A 14084-nucleotide genomic window follows, 5' to 3' on the forward strand; every position below is an offset into this window, starting at 1 on the left:
TAATAATAATTTTAAAAAATCTATTTCTCACAATAAAATTAGCTGATTCTTTCTAACATCTATTTTCATTCAGCTTGAATGTCTCATGTTCTAATTCTGGGACATGTCAAATACTGTCTTATGATTTTTACCTTCTTCAGATTCATCCTCTGAAATTTCAAGATCTGCCAACTGTGCTTCAAAGGAAACCTATTTGCTAGAATCTCATCTATGAACATATTGAGATTTGGGTGGTATATCAGGAAGAGATGAGAAGGGAGAAGACCTTCTGCCAGCATATCATAAACACCTTCAGCATCTAGAAATGCTGCTTTTTATTCTTTCACCTCAAATCTGGTTCACAAGGGAAGGTACACAAGAATATCTGGGATACTTCTTGGTATTTTATTCACATTAGAATTAGGAAGCAGTCTTCCTGTGAATGTCACAATCACTCTAAATGTTATTCCTTTAGGCTAGTAAGAAAAATTAAAAACTGCACCTCCAAGGGATACTGAAATTGCCAAAACAGCATATATCCATCAAGCATATTCCTTTCACTTAGAAATAGGATTCATTAATGTTTAACTGACATCCTATATCAATTGTCTTTTCCTTCACCAGTCTTCTTAAAGGAAACATTTTTTCCTGTTATTTTTTCATATATTTCCTTCAAGGAATTTAATTCATTAACTATTTCTGGTAAAGACTGGGGCTTTGGGGAGGGAGAGAGCATGAAACTCCACCAAAATTTGCTAACTGCTCTCCAACTCACTTCTCAGGAAGATTTATTTGACTTGAGCCTCCATGATCTGGAGGCTTTGAGAAAAGTCAAAGCAGGCTGTCTCCATCACCTTTTCAAGCTTCTTGGTCTAGTGAACGTGAGAGAACTCGGGCTGTGGACCTGAGATTGTAAAATCAGTAATAGGATCAAGAGAGGAAGATAACAAGGATCCTAAGCTCTCTGCTTTCAGACTCCTAGCTAAACTTTTCTGCATTTCTTGGAACTCTGACTTTGGCCAATATATGACAAACCCAATCTTTGCCTAGAAAGTCTAAATCCCTGAGAAGTACTTCAATTAAAACTTGAGAAAATGAAGCTAGGTTGCTATGAGACTATGGGAATAAGAACAACATAAGCATTTTCCAACTATTTTGTATTCAAGGAATCCTAGCTTCATCTTCATTTTTTAAAAGTAAATGACACACGAGAAGCTACAGAAAAGAACAAGTGCCCAGTTGTTTGCCTTGTTAATGTGACCAGGAAAGTTTCTTCACCTTGATGATCTTGGAGACAAACCAATCCCTTCAGAGCTGATTATGGAAGGAATTTCATCTCTATATGGGATGTAGGAAAATCCTGCTTACGTGCTCCTTTGGGGAGATTCAATTTCTCTTAGAGAAAAGTGTGGTCTTTATGAATTTCTGCTCAGATGTCTAGAATAAAATGAGGGCCAGTGTTCAAAAGCCCTGAAGCCATCTGTGTGTTATCTTTGGTCTTTCTTCTTGAGACTATAAAGAAGAAACGGTCCTGAAGATAACAACCAGAACTACTATGGTTATAATATATAAAATGTAAACACTGCTTCAAAAGCTTCTTCTACAGAGGTCATAAAGACAATTGCAATGACTTTGAGGAGAGAAGCTAATACAATTAAGCTATGACCACCATTTTGGTCTCTGTTGTCCTTTTTTTTTTTTTTTTTTTTGGTGAGGCAACTGGGGTTAAGTGACTTGCCCAGGGTCACACAGCTAGTAAGTGTTAAGTGTCTGAGGCTGGATTTGAACTCAGGTCCTCCTGAATCCAGGGCTAGTGCTCTATCCACTTCACCACCTAGCTGCCCCTACGACTACCCTTTTGGCAGGAGCAGCTAAGTGGCACAGTGGATAGAGTGCTGGGTTTGGAGTCAGGAAGACTCATTTTGAGTTCAAATCTGACCTCAGCTGTGTGTTCCCAGGCAAGTCACTTAACTTCATTTTGCCTCAGTTTCCTTATCTGTAAAATGAAATGGAGAACCACTCCAGTATCTTTGCCAAGAAAACCCTAAATGGGGTCAGGAAGAGTCAGATGTGACTGAAACGACTAAACAACCCTTTTAGCATGGGCTTCTTCCTATGTAATTGTGGAGAGTATATCTGATTTTAACTTTGCTCTATCTACAAGAAACTATGTAATACAGAAAATTTTCTTTTTGTAAGAACTGTCTTAACTGTTATTTTATGAAGAACCATGATAAAGACAATTGTATGAGGAAAGAGTCTGGAAAAAGAAAACTAAGAGTAAGAGCTTGAGAGAAGCTAAAGATACCACATTTCAGTTATGTCTAAAGACAGTGAGAAAGGAGAAAGAAAATCAGAGATACCTTCCTTCTTTTTAAAATGATTGTAACCTTTATCTTGTGAAGAAAATGAAAAGGATTCTAGTGAAGAGACTGCTATCCTGAGTGAACTAAATGGTGTGACACTGTGTTTTCAGAAGAAAAATCATCTGCCTAGTATTAATTACAGTGAGGATTTGAGGTGATCATTCTTAGAGCTAAAATAGAGTGAATAAATTATTATTGTCTTATTATCAACTTCATTACTAATAAGATATGTTTGCAATAACTTTAATATTTTTATAATCCTAAGGAATTAAGTTATTTAATAGAGATGAGTACAATTGGGAAAGGAGATTTTTTTGTAGTTTGTTAATTAAGTCATATTAAATGAAGTATGTGGGAGCTCTGAGTTCAGTTAATTGAGAAAATATTGAAATAATATTAATTAAGAAAATGTAAACTATCCCTGGATCTAGAGCTCTAGCAAAATGTGATTAATTATGGAAGTGTCAGATGGTGGTGATGATGATAACTAGCATTTATGTAGCTCTTTAAGGTTCACAAAACACTTCACAAATACCTCATTTTTTATTGTCCTAACAACCCCGGGAAGAAGGTGCTATTATAATTCCCATTTTACAGTTGAGGAAACTGAAACAAACAGAAGTTAAGTGACTTGTCCAAGGTCACAAAGCTACTAAATGTCTGAAGTCAAATCTGAATTTACATCTTCTTGACTCGTGCCACCTAGCTGCCCCATCGTAGCAGGCTGAGTTCTGACCTACGTGTGAGTTCCTTCCTAACAACCTTGGTACAGTGATGGGTCATATTCCTAACATGTAAAATTTAAAATTTATATTGTTTCTCCTTTCTCTCACTACTGCAGTCTCCAATGATTGAAGTGCCACTGATGAAGATATTGGAATTTGGCTACTTCCAAGAAGATTCTGATATTGTATGTAAGCCATTTCCATTATTCTCCCATTTGGAAGCTTAGTTCTCTTTGAATCACAGTGTTATTGCTGGTTTTATCAACTTTGTCATGAATCCTTGTTTATCTCAGGATCACTATGCCAGGAAGACTGAGAAGGTGAAGTCAATAGTGATAACATAAACAATCTACTTCTACCTCCCCAAATGCTTCCAGATCATGGACATTCATGGACATGGATACATGTTTCTGAAGTATGAGTACAAGAAGAACTGATAAATTTCAACCAAGTTTCAGAGCCTTCCTTTTCTCCAAATCCCTTCTCTATCAGAAAAATACAACAGAATGTACTCCTTGAAGCAAGTCCCCCAAGTAAAATCTAATCTCAAATATAATTGAGGCCAATGTGTCTCAACTTTAAACAAAAGGAATAAGCTAAGGTGTTATCTATCACAGCTACCCTGATTTCTAACTCAGATATATTTCCACTCTTGAAATAAACCCATCAGGATTAGACTTTATGCTCCACATCTTGTCTGAATGAAAATTCTTGATTGGTGTGTGTCTCTTAAACCATTAGACAGTTTGAGCCCTTGAGGGAGAATTAGAAGACTCAACAGTTAACCTTTAAGAGAGCCTTTAAAGTTTAGATTTTATTCTTAAGGTTCCCTGCTCTTAGGATGATGCTAACTAGAATATCTGTCTCAAACTCAGAGACTCACTTTTACTTCAGAAAAGCCTGCTCCAGGCAAAATGGTGCCTGGCTCTACTTTAATATATTTATTATCCAATTTAAGTTTTCTTATGGTACTTCTTCCATCCTGTCCATTGATGCATCAACTTGGACTTCTGAAAAAAAATTCATCTCTAATCTTTTATGATGCTGAAACTCTTTACTGACTTGAAATTGGATTTTAGACTTGTTATTCATCTTTCTATTCAGGAACAGGAGTGATAAAAGGATCATGTCCTTCAAAATGCGTCCTAAGTGTGAGCTGGAGTTACTGTTGCAAAGTACTTGCTCCCAGTGAGGAGATTTGATCAGAATCTAAGGTGGGAATGAAATCCAGATCTATGGTTTGTGGGTTGGTGGTAGGAATGAAGAGAAGTAAGAAATCCTCATCTAGGAGTGAGATGGGCTCCCAACAAGGGGGTCTCAGGCACCTTCACTGTACTCTGAACAGTAGAACTGAGCCCTGAACGCTTTCAGCTTCTGCTTCAAGCTTTGGGGGCAGAGGAATTGGGGGTAGGGCTGAGTCATACTATTTTCAGCTAGGGTGGGAGAAGGCAGTCCAGAAATTACTCAAGCTTTGTTACTTGGGGCACAAGGAGAGTAGGGATTATCTCCTACTCAGATCTGCCACTGGGAGAAGTGAGAAGAGTAAGTCCTCACTGTCCAGCCATTCCCCAGGGCTTTGATTGGGTTATGACCTTTTGGGAGTGTCAGATACTCCCTTCAAATTGAGTGGTGAACTATTCTTGATCTCTGATAGAAACAGACTCTCCACCAGCTATTTGGACCTGCCCAGAGGTAACGTTCCCATATCTTTTGACTGAGGCTAGTATACAGAAAAACAGGTGAGGTAGGAAAAGCAACCCTTGTCCTTTTTTTTTTTTTTTTTTTTGCGGGGCAATGAGGGTTAAGTGACTTGCCCAGGGTCACACAGCTAGTAAGTGTCAAGTGTCTGAGGCCAGATTTGAACTCAGGTACTCCTGAATCCAGGGCCGGTGCTTTATCCACTGCGCCACCTAGCTGCCCCAACCCTTGTCCTCTTAACCCAGACAAGCAGGCATATGACCATGATAGATTACCTCTCTGGATTGCTCAGGAAGGCATCACATTCTAAGTTGAAGGGGGCCCAATGCACCATATTGAAATCATCCCAGACTCAGATTTCAGAAAGATAGGACAGCATAACTTTGTGTGTAGCAGCAGCAATCATAATTTCTTCTCTTCTATAGGAAATTCCCTAATTCTTGTAAGGAACCACTGTCTGGGTAGGTACAGATGCTATATTTTCTCTGGACAACATTCCTAACAAGGGTTGGGTGAATTTTGTCTACAGGGGGAAGTTTCCAACAAACTCCTTTTTCCCAAGATTGTTTTATAGACTCTATAGCATGTCTATATCACCCAGAGAGACATTTGATAGTATTATTTCAAGAATGAACTTGCATAAGAAAACATGTAGAAGAATGCAAAGCCTGAAGGAGATTGGAGGAGAAACGAATGAAGGAAAAAAAGGCTCCAGTGCATGGCAGATAGAGCATTGGGCAAGGATGAGAGGACTTTGTTGTGTTACCTTAAATAAATCACAAACTCTCTAATCCTCTATTTTCTGTTCTGTAAAATGAGGACAAAAAAACCCAAACATCCCTCTTAGGGTTCCCTTAAAGCTCAAATGAAATAACAAAAGTAAAAATATTGTGAAGTTAGTAAAATGTTCCACAGACATAAGATACCACTATTTCAAAATACAAAGGGGGGGGGGGGACAGGTAAGTGGTGCAGTAGATAAAGCACTGGCCCTGGATTCAGGAGGACCTGAGTTCAAATCCAGCCTCAGACACTTGACACTTACTAGCTGTGTGACCCTGGGAAAGTCGCTTAACCCTCACTGCCCCACAAATAAAAAAAAGAAAAAAATACAAAGAAGGTAGAATTCCAGTTAACCCTGTGAACTCTTACTATTTTGTTTTTCAGTAGTAATTCACTTGTATAACTTTGTACAGAAGAGTTGCCAGTCTGTATTGGGAAAAGGGCCATCAGCACTAGGAATTCTTTGCAGTGATGAAATTACAGGAACAAAAACAAACAAAACTTCAATCATATTTGATCTTCCCATTCCCCCAAGAGAAAAATCAGCAACAATAATAAATTGAAATAGGTTATTAAGCTAAAAAAATGACACTGGTCATGTGGCCAACCAGTTTGGTCCACTGAAATAAGTCCAATATGATCCACATTGAAATATGTCAAATAATGAAGAAGAAAACAAGAGTTATAAGGATTACAATAGATCATTGGTATAGTAGCCACCTCATAGGACTGTTGGGAAGATGAATTGAGACATGTCCAGTGCTTTGCAAACAGTAAAGTACAATATAAATGCTTGTTATCATAAAGTACTTTTACGTTTTATAATATCTTTCTTTCAATATTACTTCATGGTTCTTGTTTTACCCTGTGTGTTTATCTACATTATTACTGAATCTACTTAGAACTAAATCTGGGGCAGCTAGGTGGCGCAGTGGATAAAGCACCGGCCCTGGATTCAGGAGTACCTGAGTTCAAATCCGGCCTCAGACACTTGACACTTACTAGCTGTGTGACTCTGGGCAAGTCACTTAACCCCCATTACCCCACACAAAAAAAAAAAGAAAAAGAAAAAAAAGAAAGAAATCTACTAAGCTATGCTATAAAACAGATTGAGGAAGGATAGAAATAGGTAAAATATTTTTAAGTTATTAATAGCAACAGACAAATAAATGAGCAGGTACCTATTATTAGACTACCCCAAAAAACAATTCTATCACTGGCTAGCTGCATGACCTTAAACAAGTCATTTCAACCTTGGGGTCTCAGTTTCCACATCTGTAGAATGAGGGGATTGGACCAAGATGATTTTTAAGCTCCCTTCTTGCCTTAACTGAGAACTTTTCTTCCATTAATGAGAAGAGAGAAAACTGAGACAATGGTCTTACCTGTTTATGAACCTTAGTAAGTTGTTCCAAGTTGTTCTCAAGAAAGGAAATTTTCTGCTTCTGGGCAGCACTTCCCCCTCCATCATCACTGTCCAATTCAACACTCTGAATAAACATCAGATAATAATTAGAGAAGTTTCTGATGACATACCCAGAAACACAGGGCTTTAAAATAGAATCTCTGTTTAAATAAACAAATAAACAATAACCCATTCTGATTTTCTGACATCACTAATCACAAAAGAAACAGGGACATGTCCAACTCCTTTATCCAAGTTTTCTTTTGGTGTGAAGTTCTATCAAATCATCTTATACCACACATACACACACACACACACACACACACACACACACACACACACACACACACACACAGTTACCTACCACCAGTACCATCCCCTTCCCACCCCTAAACAGGTTAACCTGCAAATTGAAGAGAAACACTGGGGCAGCTAGGTGGCGCAGTGGATAAAGCACCGGCCCTGGATTCAGGAGTACCTGAGTTCAAATCCGGCCTCAGACACTTGACACTTACTAGCTGTGTGACCCTGGGCAAGTCACTTAACCCCCACTGCCCCGCAAAAAAAAAAAAAAAAAAAAAAAAGAGGAGAAACACTAAAAAGGCTGAAGCAAAGACCAAAACTTTAATCAAGTCATAAAAGTTATAGGTCACATCAATTTGACTAAAATGTCTCTCCTCTACCAAACAAATATAAGGAGACATTCTTTTTAAAATGGTACATTCCCAAATCCACAAACTGGAAATAGATGCCAAACTGGGTATCTAGATTAATCTCCCACTACAGTAACACTTAGGTAAATATAATAGTCCTCCTTAGAAATCCTCAAAAACAGTATGACTTCTTAATGATCAATAATAGTGCTTTCTGAAAACTAGATGACACCCAGTTCTATGAAAATTAGAAAGGATAAAATTTTAAAGGCTCTCAGGTTCAGAAAAACACCCCGAACTCTACAAATTTATTAGACTGTCCAATTGGTCCTGTCAAAATCTTTTTTAATTCTGACTGTCATCCAGTGTATTACCTATATCTTCTACCTTTAAGTTACTTCTAGGTCTGGTAAGCATGCCATCTATAATTTCATCTAAGTCATTGATAAAAATGTTAAACATTCCACGTTGAATCACATATCCCGAGTTATCACTGGGTGCCTGCCTTCTAAGTTGGCTTTGAACCATTAATGACTATTCTTTCTTTGACCATTTGAATGGATTTGACCATTCAGTCAACTGTGAATCCAACTAATCGTCTTATTTCTTTTCCATAAGAAAAGTATAAGAAACTCTATAAAATTTAAATTTTTTTAAAGGTCAACAATATCTATAACATTTCTTGGCCTATCACTTGAGTAATTCTGTCAAAAATGGAAATAAAGTTAGTCTGACATGGGTCAACCTGTTCTAGAATGCATGCTGGTTCTTTGTGATCATAGCTATCTCTTTAAGACCTACTTACATCTTTAAATTTGATACGTGTATACTAATGCTTACTTTTTTAACTCTGGTGGTGAGATCCTGGACAAAGAGCTTACGAAGGTTGTGAAGAGTCTGCAGTTCTCTGGACTGGAAAATAAAATTTTGAAAATCCCACTCAAAGTTAAATCAATGAACATATTAAAGCTGTATCAATATAAAAAAGAGGGGATGCCTTTAACACATTCCTCATATATAACTGCTTTGATCATAAGTTTAGAACTAGAAAGGACTTTAGAGACAAACTAGGATTTTATGGACAAGGAAAATGATGCCAAGAAAATGGCTTCCTAAAGGCAAACAAGGAGAGAGGATTAGAACCCAGATCTCCAAAATTCTAATCCATTGCTCTTACCACTGCATGCATCAAAAAGGATGACTAAGAGTGAAGAAAACACATGCCCTCCCAGCCCAATTTATTACTAAAAGCAAACTATGACATCCTAAATTGAGTCAAAAATCTAGAATTTTGAATGAAAATGAAAATTTATTAATATTAATAAAATAAGGATTGATAATAATAATGATCATTAATAAAATAAGGCTTTCTTAAACATACTTTGGGCCCTCCATGATCAAAAGTGGCTGAGCTCTGAAACAATGGTAATAATTATCATTATTAATAAATGTTTTATTTTGGCAAGGAACTTTTGAGTTTACCAAGTTCTTTCATATTAATTTGATTCATTCTTTTTTTTTTTTAAGTGAGGCAATTGGGGTTAAGTGACTTGCCCAGGGTCACACAGCTAGTAAGTGTTAAGTGTCTGAGGCCGGATTTGAACTCAGGTACTCCGGACTCCAAGGCCGGTGCTCTATCCACTGCACCATCTAGCTGCCCCTAATTTGATTCAATCTTTACAGCAACCTCATGAGATAGGGGGAGGGCAAATATTGTTCTCCCATGCAAATGTGTGTATATATTTAACAGATGAGTGCATAGTGGCTGAAAAAGCAAGCGCACAAAATCAAAGAGTTCAGAAGTGGCAGCTAATAATTAGGCCAGAACCCAGGTCTAAACAATCACATATTACCTAATATTCTTTAGTAACACCTACAGTCTACTTACACTCAGGATTTGTTCCAAATTGAAGAAACTAGCATCTTGAACTAAAGGCTGGATCAAAGCATACTGACTTCATGAATGATGAATCAAAGCCCAATATTAATATTTTCAGTGAAGCAAATTGAACCAAAAAGTATCTTGGCACCTTACAGTTTACTGGACTGTAAGTACTTCAAGAGCAGAAAACCTCTTTTAATTATCTTTGTAGGTCTTCTAGTAAATAGCCCAATGCTTTACACATAAAAAGTTGTCGAATGAATGAGCTAATTTGATTCAGAAAGAACTTAAAGATTTTCAAATGCTACTGAACTGGAGCAATGCCATAACATTAAAACCTTTCCCCATTTTTTTCAGTTCAAGTTCTTGGCAAAAACACATTATCCCGCATGCATCATGACACAGGAGAGAGCTTGCAGGATGTTCTCTGAGAAAGAAGACACTGCCTACTCAAATTTCAATTTGTCTGGGTTGACTAAACCCAATTTAACAAGATAGGAGATGCAGATGATTCAGGAGGATATCACCACCTAAATCTTGTCCTCTTGTTGAAGCAAAGGAATCTGGGAATGGCTGAAACACTCAGTGGTTTGGAAGACAGGGGCTATTTTAAATTAATGTGTTCTTACTGGGTCCAGTACTCCATTGGAATATGAAGAGTAAAATGTCCTTACTCAAACCTAGAAGTCAAATCCTTCCTTAATAAGGTTAATTGCTTTTTTGAAGTGAGCCAAAGAATTCTCTTATTATGAATAATGGGCCATTCAGTTCATATTCAAAGCTTAAATCTTCCAAATTAGGGGCTTTCAATGCTCTTACTTTTTAACTTCCAGTTATATATATATATATGGTAGGAACACATTAACCAGCACCCTTTTCAAAAAGAAGCTCAATTTCCAGATCCTGAATGCATATTCTCTCATTTACTTTGAAAATTTTAGTCAGTTGAAATTTCCCTTGAAAGGATGCTTCCACACCTAACAGGTAAAGGGAGGGGAAATGTATGATTATAGAGGAAGAGATGTTTCCTTGGGTACATGTGAGAACTAAGTACTTTGAATAAACCTGAACTGAAGAAAATTCTACTAGGATTTGTTTCTTTTGTTTTTGTTTCTTTGGGTGTTAGCCTCCCTCTTTAAGAAATGAACATATTGAGGAAAATGAGAATGTTATTAGTGAGTTTGGGGGAGCCTTTTTTTTTTAATTCAAAAGCGTTTAATGGTGCCTACACTTGGGCAGGTACATCTAAGTTGGTTCAAATTTCAATGAACTTTCCCTCCAAGTTCTCCATGATTACCTTCTGAAATCATTCCCCATTGAGTGTGTCCTTTACACTCTTCTTCCAAATTCCCTCACCCTTTTCTATTTTGCCTCCTGCTTTTGAAAAAATGCTGCAGAAAAATGAGCAGAGCCCCAGCTTGCCTCCTGGCACTACTTATCTATTCCCAGATATTCTTTCTCCCAGTACCTTAGAGTACATCCTTGTAATATACTTTCATCCCTGGGAGTAGCCTTGAAGAAAGGATGGACCAAAAAGGTGACTGAAGGACCACGCAAAGAAGCAGAGCACACCCTGATTTAACATGAGACTCCAGGGAGAGACTGTGAGCCCCCAAGGCCTTTCTTTGGTTGAGGGTGGTAGTCAGGGCAAGTGGCCATCAAAAGAGAGCCAGAAGGCACTGGAATGGGGGTCAACACTTTGAAGTAGAGCATTCTATAAAAATCTGGAAAATGCAAAATTAAAATCCTGGTGGAACCAAATGAACACCAAATTATGAGTCTAGTAACTCAAGATCTAGTCATGGTTCTACCACTAACTTGGAGTATGGCTCTGGGAAAAGCACCTTACCTCTCTGAGTTTTAGTGTTCTCTTGTGTAAAATAAGAGGTCTGGTCTCAATGATCTCTAAAGTGCCTCTCAGCAATAACAATCCATGAATCTATGCCTTTATGAAATGGATTTTGTAAGGAAATAGGCTACTATAAAATAGAATTTTACAGATAAACCAGTAGAAAAAATGTATTCACAGCCCCTCTGCTTTTTAAAAAATGAGTAGCAGAAGCACAGAAGCATATTTATTGTTTACATACCACAGTTTCCTCTAATCCTTTAAGGTCTTCTCTTGCTTGTTCCCTCTTATCATTGAGCAATCTAAACAAACAAACAAACAAAAGGATTCATGAGCCACAGATTGAGATTCAAGGATTTGCAATAATCCTAAACAAATAAAAAACTATTTATGTTTGCAGATGTCTTCCAAAACCATCCAATTCATAGCACCAAAAATTTTTCATAAGTTTTTAAATTAACTGAATTTAACAAAGGATATTTAGCTATGTTAATCACAAAAGTACTTTGGAATTTCAGGTGAAGGAGGGGGTAGGGGAGAGCAAGCAGCAATTCTTTAAACAGAGCTTAATGGCTCATAATGATCAACTTACATTAGCTTTTCCAATTTCATCTCTCTCTCCTGGTCCTCTATTTTCAGTTTGTCATAATCACAACTCAGTTTCTCCTGCTCCAGCTGCAGCTTCTGATTCAAACTGAAATTGAGAGGAAAAAGCAACTGTCCCAGTTTCCTTTGGGACTTATAAAGCTTTCATAAATAACCAGACAAGCCAGGAAGGCATAAAGCAATAAGCCTTTATTATGGCGTACTTTAACTACAGTCAAGGTCTAGAATGACACCCAGGAGTGAGGACACAGAGGAACATTAGGGAGTGTTGGGGAATGAAGGAAGAGGGGATCAGAACAAGGAATGCCAATGGCTCTCCGTCACCAAAAGGGTCAGCCTTGGGTGTAATGATCTCCAAAACATGGCAGAAGGGGGTCAGCAATGATCTCTTGGAGAGTCTTCCTTCGACATTTGCTATACCCATCTTTGCCAAACTCTCCATCATTCCTAATCACTGTATGAAGTGTTTGGGTTTTGTTATCTCCACAATCAAGGCAGCTAATCCCCTTGCAGTGATCATGACCTTTTGTAGAGATGGGGAACCAGTCTTATTGCATAGGCTCATGGATGTGGATCTGGAAGAGACCTTAGGAGCCAACTAATCCAATGTCATTTTACAGATGAGAAGAGAGGCCCAAAAAAATTAAAATGAATTACCCAGGGTCATCTAGCTAGTAACAGGTGAGATTTGAAGTGAAGTCTTTCTGACTCTAAGTCCAATACTCTACCTACTTTGCCACATTGCCTATAGGCCACTTTGTGAAGGTAAGCTAGTAACAGCCTATAAATATCTGGTCTGATCTCCAACTTCACAATTGGAAATAATTTCCAATGGTTTGATACATGTAGCTGATCAGAGTGATTACAAAAGAGAGTTACTTTCAAAGTGCTTATACTCATGTAGAGAGTTCTATAAAATGTATAGGGCAGGGCATCTAGGTAGCAAAGTGGATAAAGCACTGGCCCTGGATTCAGGAGGACCCGAGTTCAAATCTGGCCTCAGACATTTGACACTTATTAGCTTTGTGACCTTGGGCAAGTCACTTAACCCTCATTGCCCAGCAAAAAAATTATAATGATAATAATAAAATGTATAGGGTGAAGAGGAAATATGTGAGGCCTGATGGGCAATAATTGCAACATTCTGCTACCAAACTTGGTCTACCTCAGTGATAGATAACAAATTAATCAGAAATTCTGAGCAAGTCAACTAAAAACATGATTCAGTTTGAGACTAAGACTTTTGAGATCTGGTATGCATCAGGAAAAAGTAGTGAAATACCCCATCTGCCAAGGTGAAAACAAGCTTATCAGAAGCTCCAACAAGCATGAAGTCATTGGGCATGAAAAGAATGGAGGAAAAGGTTATTGTATTCTGGACGGGGCAATAAAAATAAATGAAAAAAGGAGTGATATTTTGAAATAGAAAAGGAACATTTGAAAAATCCTCCTCCCTCCACTTCCTCAGCAGCCTAGTTCAGGAAACCATCAATAATGCTTCCAACCTTCCTTTCCTACCCCTTTTCATTCCTTGATCTAACTTTCTAGTTTCATTTTGAGAAATATTTCCCATATTCTAAGTGCTTAGAGGATCTAAGTATACAGTCTAGTCACCAAAGAATTGTCAGCTTCATCTAGTCAATCACACTTATTTAATGCCCATTTTGTACTTAGTGCAGCTGGAAGCACTATTGAGAGAATGTCAAAATCACAAGATCATAGACTTAGAGCCAAAAAGGGAGTTTGGAGATGAGGAAACTGAGCACCAGAGGTGGGGTCGGGGGTCATAAGAAGTAGAGTCAGAATTTGACTCCGAACTCAGTGCTTCTGCTTCCTTCTAAATTATTTGGGGCTGTGGGTGGATATTTCCCATTTATATGTGAAATACATTTATGACATAATAGACATGTAAATTCACATGGTATCAACACATACCATAATATAAAAACAACACTGAAAAGATGCCAAAGGAAATGGATCATCAGGGAGAGACCAAGGACTGATCCTAACCCAGAATCTAAAAAATCTCAACAGAAGATCTAATGTAACTATTGTAACGATTGGAATAACGCCACCTGCTGGATACTTACTGTAGAAGAGTTCTGCCCATGAAGGGAAGGTCTTTGAGGGCAAGACCAA

The 14084-nt window shown here is 37.8% G+C and overlaps 1 protein-coding gene across 1 annotated transcript in view; it reads right to left on the bottom strand.

The window, feature by feature from the left end:
• The window catches only part of KIF5C (kinesin family member 5C), a 238666-nt gene that overhangs the window by 25725 nt on the left and 198857 nt on the right, over positions 1 to 14084 (bottom strand). Inside the window, exons 20-23 of the mRNA XM_043991874.1 lie at positions 11932 to 12033; positions 11581 to 11641; positions 8449 to 8520; positions 6936 to 7040 (exon numbers count right to left, since the gene is read on the bottom strand). Coding sequence (XP_043847809.1) covers positions 6936 to 7040; positions 8449 to 8520; positions 11581 to 11641; positions 11932 to 12033 — 340 coding nt within the window. The remainder of the gene's footprint in view (positions 1 to 6935; positions 7041 to 8448; positions 8521 to 11580; positions 11642 to 11931; positions 12034 to 14084) is intronic.

This window comes from Dromiciops gliroides, chromosome 3 (assembly GCF_019393635.1).
Source record: "Dromiciops gliroides isolate mDroGli1 chromosome 3, mDroGli1.pri, whole genome shotgun sequence".
NCBI classification, from domain to species: domain Eukaryota; kingdom Metazoa; phylum Chordata; class Mammalia; order Microbiotheria; family Microbiotheriidae; genus Dromiciops; species Dromiciops gliroides.